The sequence below is a fragment of the Chinchilla lanigera genome, unplaced genomic scaffold, assembly GCF_000276665.1.
Source record: "Chinchilla lanigera isolate Chin_1 unplaced genomic scaffold, ChiLan1.0 scaffold00030, whole genome shotgun sequence".
In the NCBI taxonomy this organism is placed as follows: Eukaryota; Metazoa; Chordata; class Mammalia; order Rodentia; family Chinchillidae; genus Chinchilla; species Chinchilla lanigera.
Window position 1 is genome coordinate 10,394,249 of NW_004955431.1, and position 23,907 is coordinate 10,418,155.

At 37.7% G+C, this 23,907-nt stretch overlaps 1 protein-coding gene across 7 annotated transcripts in view; it reads right to left on the reverse strand.

The window, feature by feature from the left end:
• Nbea (neurobeachin) overlaps positions 1–23,907 on the reverse strand; it is a gene marked incomplete at its 5' end in the record, with an annotated part of 638,824 nt that overhangs the window by 15,188 nt on the left and 599,729 nt on the right. For 3 of the 7 annotated variants that reach the window (XM_013515836.1, XM_013515838.1, XM_013515835.1), the window contains 6 exon segments: positions 3,287–3,457; positions 4,204–4,359; positions 6,406–6,477; positions 8,160–8,352; positions 11,051–11,140; positions 11,468–11,530. In XM_013515836.1, the coding sequence (XP_013371290.1) occupies positions 3,287–3,457; positions 4,204–4,359; positions 6,406–6,477; positions 8,160–8,352; positions 11,051–11,140; positions 11,468–11,530 (745 nt within the window). 7 annotated transcript variants of the gene reach the window in all.

Consider the following 23,907-nt stretch of genomic DNA (forward strand, 5'->3'; position numbering starts at 1 on the left):
ATTTTAGTTTTGAGTAGGAATGAATTACCAAGATAGAAAACACATCTACCCTCATTCTCTGACCTGTGAATTGGTAGCTAAATTAAACAGGAGCAGAAATTTTTTTTTCCTCCATGCTCCAAGTTTCCTGATGGCAATGACTACATAAGCATATGCCAAAAACCAGATGAATCACGATATAACAGTCAATTTAGTGTGTGCTGCAACTACTTTTTTAAAAAGCTAATTAACCATGTATATAGTTGCCCTAGTCAGGCATACATGTGCTACTAGGTTTTTTGATTCATGTAGTACAGATTCTTAAGAAATCCAGACGATCAGAGATGTGGGTTATTCAGCATTCTCAGCTGCTAAGAATGTAGCAGGAACATCATAGGTATTCAACACATATTTATACCTTTACTTAGGTGCTCATCTTGTTTATTTTAAACATTTTTTCCTTATACACAATTGAGGTAATGAAAGCAGTACTACATATTTCTATGTTAAATATTGAATAATCGATCCTTGACAAGGTGGGTTTTATGGAAGTGCTACAGGTTTATAATTATGATGAGAGAAATGTATAATAGATATTGTGAAATGGGAAGAAACTGCTCAAAAGGAAAGAGAAACTAGAATGGGGGAAAGGAGAGAAGAAGGAAGGGAAAAAGAAAAAAATATATATACACACACATACAAGACAGTTAAGACAGTTATACTACTAATTGCTATCAGTTCAAAAGGAAGGTTTATGCTTATATCTCATAATCTGAGCAAGTACTTTGAAGATAATAATACGCAAAGTACTAACTATTGTTATTCTCCTACTATCTTGTTTTGAAATTTTATACCATTTTTTAATTATTTTTCTTTTCTTTAAAATAAGAAAAAATTATGATGAGAGTTTTTGACCAAGAAATGAATTCATATATATGGAGGCAATACTGAAAAATATACATTGATTATCTGCTGTTACAATTTCTTAAGGGTACTTTCAGCTTTAAGGTTTAGATAAAGGAATGCTTTGTAATAAACATAATATTCACAGTTTTGTTCTTAAGGATTAAGAAAATCATTCTGTATTTCCAGCGCTCCCGCTGTAAGGAACTTTAAACATTTAGCATTATGTTTAAATTTTTCTGCTAACTGATGGATCAAAGTTACAATGGAGGGTCAACCATCTTTTTGTTTAAAAAGATCGTGAAGACACAGCCAATTCAGATAATGACTAAAATTTAAGATTTTGCTTAAAAGCAGTACATTTTATAAAATATTTTATCCTTTCTACCAGATGGAAGCTTTTAAGAAATAAATCCCCTTTTTGGAAAATAACATTTAGTCATTTCTGAACTTAATTTTGAATTTGGTGACCATTAGACTTAAAGCTATACTCTAAAAATTTTTCTACTTAACAACTTCATAATTTTTGTTAATATACATGTGAGCTACTATACTTACTTGATGCCTAATTGAAGATTTTTTAAGGACTGCTACATTATCATGGCAATAAAGAAAAATTGGAGATATATGAAAATACTTTTAGATAAACTATATGTGATAATGTACTATGCTTGAGAATAATCAAGTCAGACCAGTGGGTCAAATATCTTTCATGTGTGTATGTGCACACACATACATGCCCACACACCACACACCACACCCAGTACACACAACTCTACACATAGAACAACTGGAATTTTCCTACAGATAAAAAAAGTTTTAAGGACAAGGTTTTGGAGGAGTAAAGATATTAATTTGGTAGTATTTAGGCTAAGATCTTTATTAATAGTAAAGAAATAGCAACTTATTATTTGAACTAGGTGGAAATTAAGCAACACCGAATATTTTCCCTTCAAAGCAGTACCACATCCAAGGTCACAATTCAGAGCAGAGATAGACATGTTTAATACACTCACTTTTTCTCTACACCAAGAGACATGTTTCTTCACAACACACTTTTAGTTTCTTAATCCTCTATTTTTCAACTCTAGCTATGGGCAACAAAACTAAGAACTTCACATGTCATTTGGTCAGTCTAGCTCAATGTCCCAGTACTTTCTTCAATGCATGTATTTCTCGGCTTGCTCCTATAGTATGATGGAGCCTTTGCTACTATTCAATCAAAAGCCAGGCCGTGTGCCTGAGGGGCAGGTGCTCAGCTCATCCCATCCTCTGCTGGCACCAGAGGGGAGCTGTCTCCAGCCACACAGCTGGAACACGGCATCATGTACACTTATCTACTCTCACAGTAGATGAGCTGCGCTACGCAGGGCTCCTGGGGGAGGCCTACTGTATCTCCTTTGTTAGAGACATTCCCTAAACTCACATTTTGAACTGGTGATTGATGTATGAATTATAATTTGAATAATTTGGCTTAGGTGCCTGCTAGTTTTAACATTTCACAGAAGCCATTCTATATTTTATAGGAAATATATACATCTGAACTTTTGAAATCTTAGTAATTAAAATTAATAATTGTTTCTAGGCAATCTCTTATCTGGCACATTTATTACTTAGTATTTACCCCTTACGTGTGCTATTATGTCAGGACCCAGAGACGCTTCTGGTCTAGCTCAGTGTTTTCTCAGGAAAACAGTTCAAGGACTAACAGCTGTTCATATATGAACACAAAGTTCAAAAGACTGTGCTAAACAAATACCAGCAGGTTTATTTCGTAGGACTCCCAAGGCTTACATAGAGAGTTAAGAGTATATGCAATGCTTCCCCAAATTATTTTATTAGAGCGGCTCTCTTATTTTCCTACAGACATCTTAGGGAACATTCCTAAATAAAAACAGAGTTGAAGAATTATTCCAAGCAAGAAAACTTGTCTTACTCAGTATTTGCATCCTCAATGTCTAATCTGAAGGGCATATTCAGCCACTGTACAGTATATGAATAAATGGAGATAGTCACTATACTGTATGGTAGAAAAAAGTAAAAGCTTTGACTGAGGCAGATATAAAATCTTCTGGAAAATCAGAGAAAGACTGAGATTACGCACAGCTCAGAGAACTCACAAGGCTTCCATGGAGCAGGGGAAGTTCCTGAGGTGTGGGGAGCCCGGGCAGTGGAAAGGCAGCCGAGCCGGCCAGTATGAGGGGATCTGAGCACATCTCCAGGGGGAAGGTAATAGTAGTTACTTATTTTATACTTTGAACACTGTTCAAATTCCAGTAAGATATTTTTTGCCATTTAATCTTTTATATTTTCAAATCCTTAAAGTCTCAAGAAAATGATTCAGAAAAAAGCAAACTATCTTTAAGTGGATTTCTAGTTTGACAGGTCAGCCACAGACACTCACTGCTGTTGGGGTTGTCTCCGATGATATGGTGCCGCCCGCTCCAGTACCAGAGGAGCAAGGTGGCGTCCCGAGACCCAGACACGATGTAGCAGTCCCCACCGATGTAGGACTCAGACCTGGCCAGGCACGTCACCACATCCCAGTGGCCAAATACAATCTGAGTGAGTTTTCCTGCACGGAAAGAACAGGGTCACTTAATTTACTCTCTTTCTTTACATGTAACAAGCTTGACTTCATTTTTGTAGATTTGTGAAAAGTCACTCTATAGAGCATCAACTTTATAAGGCAATTCGTATCTAGCTACAAGTGCTTTCTTGCTTCCAAAAACAGAAAAAAGAATGTTATTTGGAATTTTTCAGGAAAAGTCTTACAACCCAGTCTTGATTATTTATACAGGTTTTGCCAGGGTGAGAACTTTATGGGTTTTTGTTTCTTTGTTTCCTTCTTTATTTTTTGTAGTAGTGAGGATTGAACCCAGGGCCTTTCCATTGAGCTACATCCTTTACACCTCTCCACCTGACCCTTTTAGAATTTTGTATTCTGAGACAAGGTCTCACTAAGTCATTCAATTGCCCATTCTTGGCTCTAACTTGCAAGTCTCCTGCCTCAGCCTGGCAGAACGCAGGGATTATAGGCATGCACCACCACGCCCTGCTAAGGTGTTTTCCTGGACATGAATTTAGGGAGGGGACAACAGCTCCAGTTCTTGTATGAATTTAGGAATCATGCTAAGATTCAGTAGGGACAGAGTTAAAATTATTTAGCCTCTACTATGAACATGAAACTCAAATTGTGACCATTAATTGACACTGGCAAATGACAGAAATGCCTACACTATTAAGTATGGTCTCATATTAAGCTCTGGTTTTAGCATCAAGCACTGAGAACAGAATAAGCTGTTTCATAGCTAGGATTACCTGTTTCTGTAGAATAAACTCTGAAGCTCTTATCCCAGAATCCACAGATAAGGATATACCGATTATCTGCTGTGACCACAAAACAATGTGCATTGATCTGTATACTCTGGTCCACAAGGTCTGTGATCTGCCGTTTGTTCACACCAGAGTTATTGGCTAAAAATAAATGGAAAGAGAGAGTTTTTAAAGAGTTCTAAGAGAGATTCACCAAGCACTCATAAAAAGAAAAAAAAAAAAACACTTATGGTTCATTTACCTAGTGATAGGTATTTAAAGCTATAAATTTTTAAGATTTTGCCATTTTCCCTTGTGGGGTATAAATGTACTTTGTAGCACTGATTATTTATGAATATTATATATTCAAAAACTATGCCAGAAATTTAAGTTTTCCCATCACCAATAAATATAAACAATATGAGGAATTTAAAACAATGAATTAAAAACATAATAAAAATATTTAAGTGGATTTAATTCTGTAGGTGTCTGCTATGCATAAGCTCATTAGTATCCAATAAGAATCAAGTAAAGGATATTGTGTGAAGTACGTTACATAAGAAAAAGACATATTAATATTTGCCCCCATCTGTCATTTTTCCAGTGGGATTCACAATTTGTGTGAAAAGAAGAGGTAGAGATTGAGCAAGGGATGTTATTAGGTGGGAAACCCCACAGGGAGCTTTAGGTCAGCAGCTCCAAGGACCTGGATTGTCAATAAACAGAAGGCCTTTCCAGAAAGGGTTGGCAGGAGAAGAGAAAAATAAAAAGGGTGGGAGAGAAACTGGGGAGGAAAGAGACAGGCAGAGAATCAGTGTGTAGCGCTGGGACTGCATCTGAATAAAGTCAGGAACTCAGAGACACAGCTGATTTCCCCAGTGCCTGTCTGGATGCCAGACTGTCCCTGTAGTTACACCATCCTTTCAGGAGAAATCCCTGGTCAGAATTCTTAACGGAAAATGCAGATGTAGAAGGTCACCACAGCCACTCTCTGACACTGATTAAATCTAAGTGCTACTACAGTAGTTGTAGGTATCCACCATCATTATGAAAACAATTACTGGGAAAGTAAGCAATAAAAGAAAAATTATACTTAAAACTGTAACGACATGGTAACCAGAGATCCTGGGTGTCTGGAAAGCCATGTAATTTGTCCTTGATTAATCAGAATAGACCTATTAATTTTTTCATGTTACACACTAGCTTGCATTTCACTGTCAGTGTCTGTTGGACAGGAGAACAGCTAAGTTAGACTCTAAAATATTCCCACTCCTAAGCCTCTTAACTTGTCAAGACAAGTAAATATTATTTGTATAGGGGATAAGTAACTAACACAAATGGCTATCTTATTTCTCTGAGTTCAAAGATGAAAACCTTAATTAATCTAATAATAAAACACCAAACTTGTACAAAGTTTAATAATTTTCAAACCATTTTCAGTTGTTTTAAAGTTAATTTTCTAGATGATCCTACAAGATATATAGAATAAACACCATTGTAAACCATGTCATATATATGACACTGAGAGGCCTAGAAAGATTAAGGGGTTTGCTCGGGATCATATGACTACTAAGTATATGTGATTAAAATATTTCACATATCTGTCACAAACAGATAACAGCTCATGAGTTTACAATTCATGTTGTTTTTTTTTTTTAGTTTAGCTCTGTCAAGTAGACATTTCTAGAAAAGATTTTCTTCAGTATTACTGTCTTTTAATATTACCTTTGAAAACTTATACGGTATCTTAAATACTATTGATCTGAGAATATTTTAGGCTGAAACGAAGAACAGTTTATAACTATTTGCTATTTTTGAGACAAAGTCTGCTCTGTAGTTAAGACTGGCTTTGAACTCACAGCAATCCTCCTACCTCTGCCTCTCGAGAGCTATGATTACAGGCATGCACCATTACGCCCAGATACTATTTGCTTTGTTTATAATCAATTTAAATTACCTCCTAAAATAACAAGAAAATGACACAAATAATTGTTTTAATAGCAAAAGGTTCTCAGATGGCATAGGATTTGCACAGCTCTTTGATGAAAAATCAGTGCTATTTGCACAGCACTCTGATGATAATTCAATGTTATTTGCACGTTGTTTTGTAGCAGAGAAAATATCTAGCTATCTTTTATGAAAAGCAACCACATAAGAGTATGTGAGCACTCATTATCCATGAAATTGAAGTTCTGGTTAAAAATTTACCAATTAATGGGTCCATTTCAATGGGAAGATGATGCGCTTGATCCAAGGAGTATCCTGGAGCTCCTCTGAGTCCTAAAGATTTAAGAAGAGAGACATAAAATTATCAGAAAAGAATAATTTTTTAAAGTAAACACTGTTTTATGATGATTGCAGAAAACATATATTTGATTTAAAAATTTGGCAGATTATTTTAAAAATAGTTCAGTCATATGTTGTGACTTTGCAAATAATCTTAAAATATTGGGGCTGGGGATATGGCACAGTACCTGCCTGTAATCGTAAGTTCAATTACTCGTACCAAAAAAAAAAAAAAATCTGAAAATATTATCACAAGAGGGATTTCAGGTTTCTACTTAAAACATACAAAGCTGGAAAAAGTGATAAGAAAAAGCTGGATAAAACAGAAGATCTTACGTTTCCTGAACTTGTCAGAAAGCTAGTCTCCAGGTAACCAATAAGCCCAAAATCTAACAAAGGACACAGTTCCAAGCGGGGATGGCGGGAGCCTCCGCTCCTGTACAGCAGGACAGTGTGCAGGTGGGCCTCACACCCAGGGGCCCTCTCTCAGTAGGTCCTTGTAGAGGAGTAACTTTAGGACTTACTTGATTAATCGGTCTTAATTTTTTACCTGTGATTACAAAGTAATATTTTTGAACAATGTTAAAGAAAAATTTAGCCTTTCATAGTTTTTCTCAATAGGAAACATTTTTAGAGGTTAAGACTCCTGTAAATAATGAAGTAAATATATCTTTCATTAAATGTTTACTGCATACTTCTGACTGAATGGAAGTGGGGCTACCCCATGTTGATAATACCACCAACAACCATAAAAGAGGTACATCAAGAAACTTGGGAGAGAAAACTAAGGTCTAAATTATGGTGTTTTTCAGAGCAAGGTAGAAGTCAGCAGAAAAGCGAGATCCAGGGTAATTCAGCATGGCTTATCTGTTCAGTCCTGGAGACCGTGGGAGTCCTGGGCCTTCCAGCGAGACCTGGGCCAACTAAACCATGTGGTCACTCTCCCTTCTGCTCTGGTTAAAGAAGTATCAATATGTCTAAATTTCCGTGACAGCGCTGTATCGCTTCAAGATGTACTAACTGAAACTTTCAGAAACGAGTTTGGAGAAAACACATGTGAAATCACTCAACAGACTGAGCCCCACAATGGTGTTTGTCGCGTTCACTGCTGTGAGATTCCAAGTGCTCAGGTCTACTGGACGCATAATGGTCACTCACAGACTTGCTAAATAAATTAATGAGGCTGATGAAAGGAGAGGATTCCAAAATATTATGTGGTGAATCCAGATTCAAACTCACTTTTATTTAATTCGGGTTAAAGTGAGGATTGGGGGGTGCAGTGATAGAATACAGTGGGAGGACCTGAAGGATTTGCAAAACTGCTCCCATTAATCAAGTAGGTACAGTAAGTCCCCCATTTACAAACAAGTTCCATTCCAGGAGAACTGCGCCTAAGTTGCATTCATTTGTAAATCAACAAAGTGAGTCTTACAGAGGACTCCTATGGAAGTTCCCAACATGAACGTTCATATGTCAGGGGCTTACTGTCCTTTTAACCACTAACCAAGCCTCGGTGAGCCCCTGACACAGCTGCAGTGAGTAAGAGAGCAGCAGCAGCCTGCTGGGCTTGACAACAACCTGCTCTGCTGTGTTCGGCAGACAGCGCGGCACGTGAGCTCCCGCGGCACACCTCCTCCCCTTAACTCCTCAGGGAGCGCCTGTTGAGGGCCACATACCTACTGTGTTGTGCCACCTGTTCACTGCGAACAGTCTGCTGCACGTCACCGTCACCACGGCAGGGATGGTCAGGTGGGGGAGGGTGTTGGCAGCCACGTGAGTTACGGGAGAATTTGATGGGAACTTCAGCACCATGATCACATCCTGTTGCATCTGATCTTTGAACATGAGTGGGCTCTGCGGAAGGAAACACTGTTGAGTAGAAAGGGAAGGGAACAGAGGGAAACAAAAGGGATAACAGTTAGTGGAAGGTCTGGCGCGAAGGAGGTTAAAACAGATGAGGCTTGCGTGACCCAGGGAGAGCCGAGCACTCTGAACTGTCCTACTGGCCCTTGCCTGCCCCAAATAGAGCAGCTTTGTCTCACTGATGGCGGAGAGGGAAGAAGGCCGGGACCCTGTGAAGTTACTGACACAGGACACCGGCTTATTAAGAGCCTCCACTTGAATAATGGCTGGACTATCATCCAAGACGTCAGCTCAGAGATATGGCCACAAGATGTACCGTCATTGTTCAGTGCAGTTAATTCACATCAGTTTGCGGGAAAAATTAGTCAATCAGTCACTGATATTGTTTATATGTAACACAGAGAACTGACTGATACCTTCATTTCTATCTGGCTGACCCGGGGGCCTGGCTACAGTCTAAATAATTAAAATACTATAGCATCCATACAGCAGCCTGAGCGCTCCCGTCCGAGTCCTGCACACAGTTCTGCTCCAGGGTTGACTGACTGTTTATGGTTCACGCCTCCTTGCCCCTCCTGGACTGCAAGTTCACAGAGACCCAACACTTTTGCTTCTTTTTAAGCTTTGTCTCTCAAACAGTTAGTATATTATATGACTCTATAGACAGCAGATACTATCACTACTATAAGGCACCGTAAGTGCTGTATAAAAAGTATAAAACAAGTATGTTGGAAATAATCATTATTTAGCTTTCACATACATTTTCTGACTGTTTCCTCTATATATGAGTCCTCCACTATATGAATTTAGAAAGCTTAGATTTTCTTTTTTAAACAGCTCCATGCCGTTTCTGCCTCTAACAATCTCCCTGAGGAAAGTAATGAATTCTGACTGGGCATTCCTCCAGGATAACTATTTTTATTATTACTAAATAGAGAAAACAAAGGTGGAGATAAAACTCTTCTGCTAAAAGTAAAATTTCCCCAAATTCATAAAATACAGTGTTAGAGATATTCTCGTGGACAGTGTATTAAAAAGACTCCACCTCAAAGGCTGAGGCTCTGAGGCCGCAGCTCCGGGTCTGAGCTGTGGCTGAGGGCTTCTCTGGGAGGAGCCCGCGCTTGGTGCCAGCCCTCCTGTTTTATACGCAGAGGGACCAGCTGCAGGCGCAAGCCTCCAGCAGCCACTGACCAGGCGGCTGCAGCTGTTTGGCTGAGCTATGACAGAGAGGGAAAATGATGTTTTAAAACAGGCATGTTTATTTGTGTGTTTCTCTAGAAGTCCGACTACAGAGTTTTTGGCAGGGGATGTCTTTCTTTGCACTTTCAAAGCATTAGCATCACATCCAACACATAGAGGGGCTCAATGAAAATTCATTAAATAATTGAATAATTTGTTAAATAAATAAAAAGCTGAACAATTCACCACAAAAATAACAAGGTATATATATGTATACATATATATAAATATATAAATATATATAAAAATACATAAATATATAAATATATATAAAAATACACAAATATATATATATATATATATGTAATGGACAATATTCTAGAACTCTTTTCCCCAAAACTTTGTTTGTTTGTTTTGAGACAGGGTCTCACTGTGTAGTTCAGGGTGGCCTTGAACTCACTATGTAGTCCAGGCTGGCCTGGAACTCACAGTGATCCTCCTGCCTCAGCCTCCCCAGTGCTGGGATTACAGATGTGCACCACCATGCCTGGCTTCTCCAACACTTTTTCACTTGATGATGGTATAGAAAATCTGATGAACTGTAGTTTATTTTGGAACTACAAGCGTTTGTAATCAAAATCTGTGAAAAATCAGAGTTTAAAAAATACATTCTAAAGAAGTTTCTCAGAAAATGTTTTACCTTGTCAAGTTAGATAAAGAGGGAAATGGGTACTGAAGTATGTACCTATAAACTGAAAAGGGACATTTTGTCATGAAAATGGACTTTTATATTTAGATTAAAATGAAAGAATGTGAATTTTTATTTGCAAAGTAAGAACAAGGTTTAACGTGAGTACTAAGGGTGAAGATGGCAGCTAACGTTTATTGAGACCTTGAATTGCAGGGGCTGGTCTAAGTGCTGGCGGGGAGTAGGTTGTTACACTCTTAACCGCTATTTTTTTACCTCTATGTTACAAATGCTGACATGTGAATGCAGAGGGTTAAATCTCTTGCCAAGTCATTTGAGTGTAGTAGGGATGCTGTTTGGTCTACATCTGGCTCCCAGCCCTTACTCTGAACCACTTTGTTTGACAGTTTCTCTGCAGGGGTCATAAGTTACCTCTGTATTTCTTTGCTTTTCTTATAATGAACTACTTTCCTTACCTCATCCTGCCCCCCCCAAATTAAATTTGATGCTATCATATTGTTTATATTTCCACTGTAATTTACAAATCTGATTTAAGTTGGTGCCAGCATGTGTCTGAAAGCCTGTACGTGCAAGCACGAGTTTGTGTAGAGGCATACACAGAAAAGATGGCTGTTTCTGTGAATCCAAATCTGGGCTAGTTTAATAAACAGGACTAAAAAAGTGAGCATTATACTCCCTTCTGTGTTTCTCCCTGGGGTATCAGTATGTCCTTTGGCCAAAAAGGTAACCAAAAGAACTAGAAGCCTTTAAAAATGCTGCTAAAATCACTGTTTGCTGCATTCTCATGTACAAAAGAAAGAAAAAAAACTGTCTTACCAGGTGCATGGCAGAGCTGCGAGGCGGATGTGGCTCAATAAGCAACTGAGATGGCGTCTGTCCAAAGTTCTGTATCTGTGCCTCCATGGCCTGCGGGGCAAGGAGGGTGACTGTCATAATCAATATGCATCAAAGACAGAGGTCAACACATTCTTTGACAATGCAAGTGTATCCCAAGTCAGCCATGAAAAAAGTCCAGAAAATTCACCAGGTGCTCTTTTCTCAGGGTGCAGAATCATCCAAGTGTTAGTATTTTGTAGACAAGCTTTGCTTCTTCTTCCAAACATGCTTCAGTTAACCATATCTGTATTCTTAGTATCAGAGGCTGGGGTTAAGTGTGGAAATGCTAACCTGTGAGTTCATGCATGCAGCTCAAGAATAATGAATATTTTTAAACACTACATACAACAAGTGTACCTTAATAAAGTCCATTGTAAGGAGGAAAGTATGGGGATCTCTAATGAAATAAACTTCTGGAATCTTAATAGGAAGAGAAAATGAGACATAAAGTCCACCTTTGTTATAAAATAAAATTTTAAAAGTCATACACTCCAATCATTTCAGGGGGTAACCAGTCGAAAGAGCATTAAGACATTTGTAGAATAACGAAGTATAGCAAAATTTCCATTATAAAATGTATATTTTACCCAGATATTTTAAGATTAATTGTGAAATGTTATATATAAGGTATGTTTTCATTTCTCTCAAATATTTTTCCCTGAAATTTTAGAGAAAATCCACCCAAAAAAGGAAAGAATTTTTTGTGTTTTGAGCTTTATGATATTACATTAAAGCCTATCAGATGGAAATATTAATGAGATTTTTATGGCTTCCAAGGAGTAAAAATAATTTAGACCTCAAATTGTCTGGACATTACAATATACTTTTCGTATGTGTGTCAGAGATAATCTTACTAGAGTCTCAATTATTTCTTCTGTATATAACTTCTATAGGCAAAGTATTTCAGCATATTAAGTAGACTAAGAAATATTTTTTCTAAAGTACTGAATTGCATGTAATTTAAGTCAACAAGGAAGAACACAATATTTACTATGATCATTACTCTGTTACCATGCTAATTTTTATTCCTAAAATTGTGTGCAATTTGGTCACACATAAAAGTGAAATACGAAAACCATTGCTGAGTGCTCAAAGGAGCACAGGTAAGTTGGTAAGATGGTTCTTGATACAGCACCACCAGTAATCACATTGCTATCTACAGCTCTCATTTATAAAGCACTTAAATTTAGCAATCTGTCCTCCTAGACTGCATTTCAAGAAAATGTTCATCAATAAAAATGTGGACTTTCAAATTTATTAGCAATATTAAACATGAATGCATCATTATCCAACATATTTTAGCAATGGCATAAATGTGACTTTGGTTCTTTTGTGTGCAGAGGCAATGGGATGAATTATTAAATCTCTTTAAGTGGTGTCCAACTTTAATGTATACATTTATTTGCGTGATGTCCACTCATATGCAAAGGGTGACTGTTTCACTAAATTGTATTCACATAAATATCATCAAGCTTTGTCTCCCCAGTGCAAGATTTATGATTATAAAAGGGGGAAGAGACCATTTCTGGTTAGGTTCACATTATTAACAATAAACTCTTGAGAATTTTGGGGCAGAAAAAGCAGTAATTTTACTGTTAAAGCTCCCCTGGCTAGCAAATGTCCAACAGCTAGCTTCATTATCATGAGCAGCTAAAGCCTCTTCAGTAATACATACTTGTGCCTGTGGGTTTACTTCTCCAGAAGACAGGAGCCCATGGGGGCAGGGAGCTGCAAGTACAATTAAGTGCATCTAGTGTCTAGATCCGTGTCTTGTACTTAAGTAGCTTTTAAATGCTGAAGCGATGAACCAACAAATATGCTTTGCTGGACTTTTAGTTTTTGAAGGAAAAATATTAAAGTTGTATTAGAAAATGTTACAAAGCTGACATGATTTCCAGAAATCTTCTTTATAGATCTCTCCAGTAGGTCTCATCTCTGATCCTTTTTGGATAGAGGCACAGCACACAGCGCACAGGCACAGGTATTTAAGGGGCTCCCAAATGGTATCAGGAGTTGTGATCAGTTTCACCCTTTCGTGAAAACTATCTCTTCCCTCCACGGAGCATTTATCTTTGGCGGACTAAACTGAATCCCTCTTCCTCATGATCCCCATTGCATGTCTTTATGATTCAAAGCATTTTATTCCAGTGTATGTTTTTCAGCTGTTTTCTACTCCAGCCTTTCAGTAATTTCTTGCCCTCTAACTTAAAAATGTAAAGGTCTTCAAGATGTTGCAAAAGTGTGCTGTTGCCTCAGTTTTACTTCTTGGCATTATCTGATGTTTGGCTAGGAAATGAGCACCTCTGACTTTCCTTCACTGCTCCTGCACCCTTTTCCTGTTGCCCTTTGGAGGAAGTCACTCATGTCTCCTCAAGGAGGTAGGCGCTACGCCTGGGAGAGCTCTCACTGAGATGTAGGACTGAGTCTGCAAGCCATGAATCTTGACAATTAAGTTGTTCTGAGAGCTATGTCCAAGGTAGGAGAAAGTCCTCCCCTGATGACAACCTTGGGCAGGGAGCTCAATCCTTTGCTTCCTGGACTCCATACATCATAATAAATGTCCTCACTGTGGAAGTCAATGCACAGCTGTGTGTGCATGTCTGCTTGCTCACACAGCAAATCTCTGCACGTCAGGACTGCAGTTCAGTCACAGGAGGATCTGAAATTATTTGCTGAATGTGGAAGTGGGGCTATAATAGGGTATTTGTGCCAAACTGAAAGTTGTCAGAAAAAGGATGGCAAAGAATGTCCAAGGTGGAGAAAACTAAGAGTCCTTCACTTACCCAGCCCAATACTGCAGAAACAATGAAGTTTCTGGCGAACGTTTGTTCAGTGCTTTCTCTATGCCAAGCGAACCAAGGTCAGAGAGCAGACTGCCCTAGGAAGTTTATAACAAAGGAAAGATGATGTGTCCATGGGCACCCAGAGCAGAAGGAAGGACTGTTGTTGTAGTAATGGTTGATATAGTGTGTCAACTTGAGAAGTTCAGAAATTTGACTAAGGACTCCGCAGGGAGCCAGGGGCCTAACTTAATAAACATCCTTATCTTGTGCAGGAGGACATGGAGATGGTACGAGTGCTACACCCGCCCTAGGGCAGGTAGCCTGCTGACAATGTAAGTGGGGAAAAGAGGCTTGCTCCCCCACCTTTTGCCCCTGTTGCTTTTGCTGTCTTCTGCCACCTTGAAGCGTTGCCCCTGTGCCATGCCACCCTGCCTTGGAGCCAGCTGACTGCAGACTAAAACTTCCACAGACTGTGAGCTAAATAAACCTTTCCTTCCTTAATTTAGGGTGTTGGGGATTTTGTCTCAGCACAGAGAGAAACCTAACTAAGGCAGTTGTGGACATAGCTCAGACTGCACCGGTAGTTCAGAAGATGACAGCTGAAGGGGGTAGATGGCTCTTAGGAACAGGACTTCCAGAAAAAGAACATGGGATGAAGTTGGAAGATTTAGCAGGAATTAGCTAGTCAATGCCATGGCATAGATTGGTGTGACATAAAACTTTCTCTCTTGGACTTTCTGCCCCTCTTGCTTAATCACTTGCTTTCCCTCCTCCTGGGAAAGTTCTACCTATGGCATAATCTGTAGTACTTTCTAAAATTTTGATTTTCCTTAAAATCAGTTTAAAAGCTCAGAGCCAAGGAAATGCGGGAGACATACAACATTTTACACTGTCTGTGAACTAACCTGAAGTAATCCTCAGAAGAAGAACTAAATAAATAGGTTACATGTGTTTGTCATACATATGCTTGTGAGTATGAGCCTTCATAGCTATGGCAAGAGTGCATGTGGCAACAGGAAGTCAGAGCTCAGGAAGCACACCCTCCCTGCTATGCAGTAAATAAACTCTTTGGTTAGTCTTTTTTTTTTCCACAATGCAGGCAAGTGTAATCCACATATACTTTTCTCCCACACAGTCTACAATTCCTAGCTTCCTGCCCCATCCCTGTGTAAATGTGTGCATCTTTTAGATGAAATGCTTCCAGGTCCACAGTACCATGAGAAATTGCATGGGGTACTAGTACCACAGGCTCTCACAGGACCTATGTCTCACACATTTCCTTGGCTCTGAGCTTTTAAATTGATTTTGAGGAAAATCAAAATTTTAGAAAGTACTACAGATTATGCCACCTAGAATGCAAAACCTCACCTTACGTGCAAATAACCAGTCACCTCACTGACAGTTTTTAGAAACTTCAGAAAGATAGTTAAAGTGTTTGCTGGGGAACATAGAAAATCATTTTCAAGAAGTTTCCTTAGTACTGAGCTTTTCTCCCTCTACAGTTCTTACTTGTAATATTTTTATTTTAATGCTTAAAAATAGCGATCTTTAACCAGAAAATATAAATCTGACACAATAAGAACAATATATGTGAATTATATCATTTTTCTCTCTTCAACTTGTATTTCTCCCAATACCAAATGAAAAATAAATAAAACTTTGAAAAGTCTGAAATGATAAAAGGAAAGGTTACTTAATGTGAGAGTTTCTTTTAACTGATAAGCTTTTGCTTCTGGTTTATTGTTGCAATAAAACAAGATCATATAAAGCATTACTTTTTAATGTGTGAAAACCAGAAGCAAAGTAAATCAAGAAAATGATATATGCACTTTATTATTTCTTGCTTTATACCATTAAAATACATAAAAAATTAAAATGCTGTTTTATTTTCGACTGCTTCTAGTTTTTCATACAGACAACAGAAATATAAACACTTTCCGTCTTAACAATCAATTGCTTTAATATTAAATGTCTATTCCAGTAAAAGCATTTAATATTTGAGCAAGTATGTGGTAACACAAGTTGAAAGAAATGGAGACCACATTTGCTTGAATGAGAAGACTGTAAGAAGATATTCAGGCAGAGTATTCTGCTATGTTCTTGACCTGCCTTAGTTCTTGGGTTCACTCTTTCACTGTAAGCCTAAATAGCATGAAGAAGGGACTTAATCATCCTCCTGATGATTCCCATTTCATTCTTGGAGATATGAGTCATAATGATATAACTGACCACAAATGAATGTGACAAAAATTAGCACCATTTCTTCTAGATAGAAAATGCTCATCCAGCACATTCTCTTCACATCGGCTTAGTGCCATTGAAGGTTACACAAGTTAGAACAGTGCATCATCTTAATGGAGCTGGTAGACCTACCCAGGCTGTCTTAAACAAGTTTTCTTAGCCTTAAGAAGTGAGTAACTCAAGGAGGATACATGGCTGAGCTGGACACCTTCCTTGGCTCTGGGCTCAGGCCTCCACAGACCACCTCCTACCCTTCTTTGTTTTCTACTTTCACTCTGGATCCAGCCAACAACCAGGAGACAAGAGGCTGAAGTGCTTATTGTGTGACCCTTCTCAACAGGCACTAGTTTAGCAGTGGCTAAGGGTGCATTTCTCTACCTCAGTCTTGTTCTTGCTCAGCTACCACTTCTCTTGCCTGCTTGTGGTCATGGCTCCCTCTCCATGCCCCCTAAGACCTAGGGTTGGCAACCCCAGCTACTGCACTTTCCTTCATTCAACTACTTCATCCTGCCCAACTTTTTGAAACTAGGATTATTATTAAACTCTGTTATCAATTTTTTTAAAAAGTTTACTATAGAACATACAAAAGTTACCACTTTATCCGTGGTTCAGTATATGTTTCGTTAGTGTTATGCACATTCATGTGGTATAACCAATCTCCAGAACTCTTCGTATCTTGCAAAGCTAAAAGTCTACACCTGTTTAAAGCTCTCCACTCTTTCCTAGTCCCTGGCAACCACCTTTCTGCTTTCTGTCTCTATGAAGGTGAATATTCAAGATGTCTCATACGAGTGAAATCCGACAGACTTTGCCATTTTGTGACCATTTATTTCATTTAGTACTAATGTCCTTAAAGATCCATCCATGTTGTGGTATGTGTCTAAATTTCCTTCCTTTGAAAGGAAATTGTCACTATCCATTTGATGAGATAATGTGCTAAGTTCCTCACTGACACAAATAGAATTTGTATTCACATAGAAGAGATGAACAAGATGCTGGTTAACTTTTGCTTCCGAATTGGGTAGAAGACCAACGTACAGTATACTCCAGCAAGAGATATTGGGAACTGGGTCATCTGAACATTGGGAACATTATAAACTTCTTAAGAGTGACTGTGGAGTTTCCTTTTAATCTACACTTTAATTCTCAAAAAAGAATAGAAATACTCTTTACGGGGTAATTTAAGATTCACTTACCTAAAAGAGAGGAATTTGCAGATGATCTCTTAAGGATTCCTACAGGTTTGGGTTTCATTACTCACTTTGGGGTTGAGCATTACACAGTACAGAAATACAAGAATGGACCCAGAAATGCTTCACCATGTGTGAAAGGAATCAGGACAACAACCCTGCCAAATTTTCCCTGGTTCAATATGTTTACTAAAGTAAACTCTTTTTTTTTTCTTTTTTTGGTTGTTCTCTGGTACCAGGAACCGAACTCACGACCTTGCGCTTGCCAGGCAGGCGCTTTTGCTGCTGAGCTAAATCCCCAGCCCCTACTAAAGTAAATTCTATTCTCCTGATCAGAAGAGAGGAAAGAGCAGAGAGGTGGCAGTCTTTATGTGTTTACCTGGAGTATCTAATCATAAAAAGAAAATACTAACAAGGATAAAAGCTGAATTAGATTTCCTTGGTATACGGAATGATACTGAGACACAGGTTCACCAGGTGGTGACATAAATATTCTAAAATGAAAACATTTATTTTTATTACACCAAATTCAGATTAAAATACTGAATATATCAACACTACAAAATGTTCTTTGATTTTGACATAAATGGAAAACAACAATTTAGAAAGATTATTTTGAGACTTCAAATGGCTTAAAATAGGCTCATTATCAATATGTTTCAAATCCTCTAAAATGTGTCCTAAATATCTAACTGAAATGCTTAGGTACTTAGATTGACTGATAGTGACTTCAACAAATTGAGGCACGCAACATACTTTGAATAATTGCTAATTCATCCTGAGGTAACAACTGTGTAATATAACTAAAATCCATGTTAATAGAAGATCAGGGAATCCCTCCCAGCTATTTCTTTTATAAACAGTAGCTGTGATTTTCGCCCTTCTTCCCTTGAGTAAGAGATGATTTTAGATGCCTGTAAAAGCATTTGCTATTAATTTCTGAAAATCAATAATTAGCATTTTCAACACCACAGAATAAAAATAACACACAGAGCAGAAAAAAGCACATCTCACATAAATGACCTACATTTGACTAACTAGCTGCATTATTTACACTTTTGTAGTGGACGATTTATGAGCATGGACTAGCTAAGAACTGCAGTAATTATGAGGAGAAAAGATAAGCCTAAGTTAAAGATTTGTTAATTGATCAAAATTATATGTATCATTAACTTCTTGGATACTAATTTCTATATTAAAACTTTATCCATCAAATCTTTACAATGCAAGGCTTAGTGCTATACATGAGAAATGTAACAAACCCCTGTAAACCTACAAGTTTTGGTGGTTGTAATACTTTTATTTTCTTTAAAGTGATCTTGCTTTAAAGAACACCTAAATGTGTATTTCCCCTGAAATATCTACAATATCAGAGTGTTCTTCGTGTTTTAATTTGGTTTTTGAATTTGTTAAAATTTTCAACTCAAAACTTTTTGTACCTATAGGACAACAATTAAGACAGTTTTAGGAAATTTTTACTAGCCATTTTGTTGTGCATTTGCGCCAAACATTTCTCTGAGTAGCTGTCCAGAAGAGCCCTGAAAATGCCAGTTAGAAGACAATTAGGTGGGGCTGGGGATTTAGCTCAGCGGCAAAGCGCCTGCCTGGCAAACGCAAGGTCGTGAGTTCAGTTCCCGGTACCGGAAAAAAAACAAAACAAAAAAAAAGAAGACAATTAGGCCTTGTGGCTCTTGTGAAAGAAAACACTGTGCTCTGACTCATTGAGGCAGATCCACATGGTAGATCCCTTGTCACATCAAAGAAAGCAATCAGAAGTGGGGAAAGAAAAAAGGGATAACCAATTCACAGAAAGAATTAGCAGTGATTGTAGAGGCTATCAGTGTTGTCACTATGAATACTTTCATCTACATCAGCAGGATGAAAAATGTGTTAATTTTTTTCCCTATACATTTTATGAGTTCATCGTCCTGGGAAAGCCAGCCTCACAGCTGTTTTGGTTAAAGACACATCTGTCTTACTGGTTCTTGACAGCACTATCTTGTCAGTTCTCTGCAGCAGCAAGGAATATTTCAGCAAGAAAACAGAATGAAAACTGCAGTGATCTAGTCTACTTCCTGTGGGCATTCTTTCACCATAACAGATCCAAGGGGGTGATTTTTTTTTTATCCCTGTCAGTTCAAAGGAAGAGATAAAAGAAGAAAATATCCAAGACCACCAAGAAATGCTAGTAACAGAAATTAGGCTGAGCATAATACATCTTAATGGCTGCTGATAATTTTAGATGTATTTAACATTTTAAAATAAAAAATAGGCAAATGTCTATATCTACACATAAATAAACACTGACTGGCCCATTTATTCTAATAGCTGCCATCAAAACAATACCTAATGATAGGCTGTGTATATAGCTTTCAGTGTCAAAGAGAATTCATTTAAACCATTTTTCAGTTGATTGAAGGTATGATGACAAGTTTTACAGCATGCTCAGAACTTAGCATTCTGTTAATAATTTGTCTGGTATGCACTTACAACTTCTGCTGCAGTACTGGTGCCATTTTTTTCTCTTGCTCAAAAGGTATGACTGTAATGCTGGAACCACAGTTACGCTAATTCACTTGATAATATGAATGAAAAACTAATGACACTGAAAGAAAAAGTATTAAAATATAAATAACAAATAGTAGAAGTGCCAATGTTAATCTAAATCCAGACAGTTTTAAGGCAACTAGTGGGCTGCATTTAGTGGGGCCTTTACAGAATTCTAGAGATACTGCTGAAAAGAAAACTTTAAGACCTGATTATCTCTTTTAACTATCTGGTAAAAACATTTTTTGACTGTACTTGTTGGGATTATAAATCTTCTTTATAAAGTTGATAATTTTGGTATTGCACCGAGAGAAATTATTACAGTAAAAGTTTTTCTAAGATATTTCATTTAATTCTGCTCATAGGTAATAATCACATATCCTTTGTTCTATGAGTTAGGTTTTATATCTGTTGCTATTTTTGAGGTGAGAAAACAAAGGTACATCCAAGTTATGTGACCGGCTTAACGTCACTCAGATACTAACAGTGGGGTCGTGATATAAGCTATAGACTTATTCCCATCTTTCTACCCATTTCTATTTGCCTACCACATACCAAATAGTCATTCTCTGGATCTGACATGGTTAAATATGTCTATGGCTCTAAGTGTCATAATTTTTTAAAACAATTTTATAAACATATATTGTACTCATAAAAGTATAGTAAAAACTTTGTGGAATTAGGTAATTTCCAATAACCGACTACTATCTCTGGCACAATCCCGTGGTGCCTTTGGAACCCTCAGAAACTGATACAGTGTAAAATTGTGTTTGGCTGAGAAGTAATCAGACAAATGATTAACAAAATGGCCAGTAAAATTTTCTTTAAAAATCATCCTATAAAAAAAATCATCCTATAGTTACTGAAAATTTTAACCAGTTTATTAAGCATAACTGATGTAAAAAGAAAACATTACATTGTGTATTAGTAAAATGGAAATACACATTAGGCCCTCCTTAAAACTGAAAGGATGATTTTGGAAGCAAGGAGAATGTTATCCTACAGTTAATAAATTTAATATACATTGTTATTTTAAGATGCTTAGAAGATGACAGAAATACTGATTCAAGAATCTGGTGGTCCCACCTCAGCCTTGCTTCTGACACTATGTATATAACTGGGTCTCCTTGGAAAAATTAAATAGTGTGTTAGGCTAGATTAATGGTGTGTGAAATTCTAAAGAGCTTTTTCTGAATAAACCTGCTTGAAGCCCCTCTCTGGCTAGTTTGAAATGCCCATGAGATGTGGGTTAGGTGGGGCTGGGCGCATCACTGTCTCTCTTTTTGCAGGGAAAAGCTTTCCAAATGATCTGACATGCCTTTAGTAGAGCAACACTTGTTTGCCTGCTTTATTTATTTACTTATTTAATATCAGGGACTGAACCCAAGACCTTCATTCACATTGAACTATATCCGCAGCCCTTTTTTATTTTTGAGACATGGTCTCATTAAATCACTAAATTGTCTAGGCTGGGCTGAATTTGTGATAAACCTGCCTCAGCCTCCAGAGTGCTGGGATTACAGGAATGTACCACCATGTCTAGCTAAAGCAAGAGATCTTAAATTGTAATGGATTTGAACAAGTCATGGCATAAAGGCCTTGGGTTCAACCCCTAGAATTACCAAAAAACAAAAAGTCACCTCTGGATCTTGCAGAATGCATGATCTGAATTAGTGGGTTGGGGAAGCCTGGATTTCTGATGTGAAATTCTAACAAGCATCCATGCGATGGTGATACGGCTAGTCTCTGAACCACACTTTGAGTACCAAGGAGCTACAGAACCATGGGACTCAAGGATTCCTAACCAGAATCGTTTGTTTCATAAACAGGTTACGGATGGAGTTTCAGTACATATAAACATAATGCAAATCATATACTTCTTATTAGTATGCAGAAATGGATAGAAGGAATATGCCTTGTCATGCTTGAAAAACACTGCCTGAGTAGTCACTGGAGCTCATGTTGAAAAAAAAGTGCCTAGAAGATTATGATGTAAGCCAAGACTTAGGACAATTTAAATAATATCTACTATCCAAAGATCTAGTGTTTACATATTAAGAAGAGCTTTGTACCAGAACTGTGCTGTCATGTTTCTGCCCAGAGGCTGTCATGGTAAAGTTTATTATCAATTACTGCTTTACAAGTATAAAATAAGTTAAGCTGTCATAATTTTCTCAGCCAGAGATCCTACAGTGTCAAAGAATGTCAATTTTTAATCTGACACAGAGAAGAAAATTATCTGTTATTCTGACCTCTAATTTCTTGACATTTTAATGCCATAATTGGTGTGGTTAGTGCTGCTTCACGATTTCACCTGTCAAGGAAGAATGAATCAATAACCTTAAGCCATTTCTCAAAATGTAGCACTAACTTCAAAGCTCAAGGTTATAGGCAGATTGTAGTATATTTTCTACACAAAGAATGCAGATATTCATGTATTAAACATTTCTCTTCTTAAGTCAGTGATTAAGCATGAAAAAAAACCCCTCATTTTCCTTAGGCTAGTTGTAATTTGGTATAACTTCCTTACAGGAATTTCTGCATTTTTAAAAATTCTAAGATAACCATTATAAATAGAAGGAATATATTAAGTTCAATAAAAGTGTGAACCATTTTTGGAGGTATTGGGGATCCAACTCATGTATACCAGGCAAGTACTCTATCACAGAGCTACATCTTCAGCGCAAGAGTTAACATTTTGAACTGCTTTTTGCCTGAGCCTGTGTTCCATCATTCAAATGGAGATCAGCACTCGAACATCATGGTAGAGTAGTGAAGATTTCCAGGAATCCAACGTTGCCTTTCAAAAAAGGCAACTGTGCTTCCCAGAGAGTTTACTTACAGGGCTAAGGCACATATAGGGAGAATAAATGACCACTATCTAGTGAATATGCTATACTTCATTCCACTCATCACGGGCTTCTTTTTTTGTGACAGAGAGTAGATGCTAACTGCTTTCAGATCGGGAAACATAAACACCATGGCCCCTTTATAAAGAAAGCACTGGAGGCAGAGTGAGGTTAAATAATTTGGCTACACTCATCTAGCTCAGAGGATGGACATAGCTTCTCATCCTTTAAGCTTTTCAAGGTTACTCCAGATATTTTTGTGGGAATACGTCAGATTTGTACTGATTAACTGACATTAACATTAAGGGAAATGTATCAGAAGGCATACATTAAAGGGGACACATCAGAGGGAGTAATGGTGGGGAGTGGGAGAAAGGGATTAACTCATACTCCTTAAAATCATTCCACTGATATGTTTGCACCATGTTACATGGTCATCTTCTGGTCTCAAGGAGATGAAGTCTCTTCCTAAGCAATTTTGAGTGGACACAGGCCCTCGCAGTTGGGGCAGACATCTTTGCTGTTATATTCTTGGGCCTGTGCTGGCTGGGGAAGGCAGGAAATAGTATTCCAGGTATGTGGTCCCTTACATCTGGTATTCTGAAAGCTGACAGGGTCAGGAACTTGAGCAAGGGTTTGCAGGGGCAGAGAACAAATCTTGTAGTACGATTCTGAGAAACTTTAATGGGACTTCAGTATCCAGCAATTATGAGTTCAGAGTGAGAATGCTGGAAGGAGGAGAGCCCTGCGCTCTCTGGTACAGCACCCTAGCTAGCACGAGGCAGCTTATGGCACTATGAGGTAAGGAGCCATCACATATTATTCAGACCATCTATATAATCAGCAAACGTGGTTGAATCACTCCTACCCAACAAACAATTAAAAAGTATACATTTTCATGTAACGCTTCATTAGGAAGTTCTGTAGTTTAATGAGTAAGGCCTATGAATATTTTAGGAAGACAAAGGAATGGTGTGGTAGTTTGCAGAAACAGATATTTTTATGATCAAATAGTATATGCTGTATTCATGTGAGATCTCAATTCTAATTCCAATTTCTTTCTATTCTTTCATTTATCTCATATAAGTATGAAGCACTTGATATTTTCACTCAATATAAAATGCTCAATATATATGTATTTTATACAACAGGATTAGCTTGCAAGTTCTTTACAAGGACAGAATTTA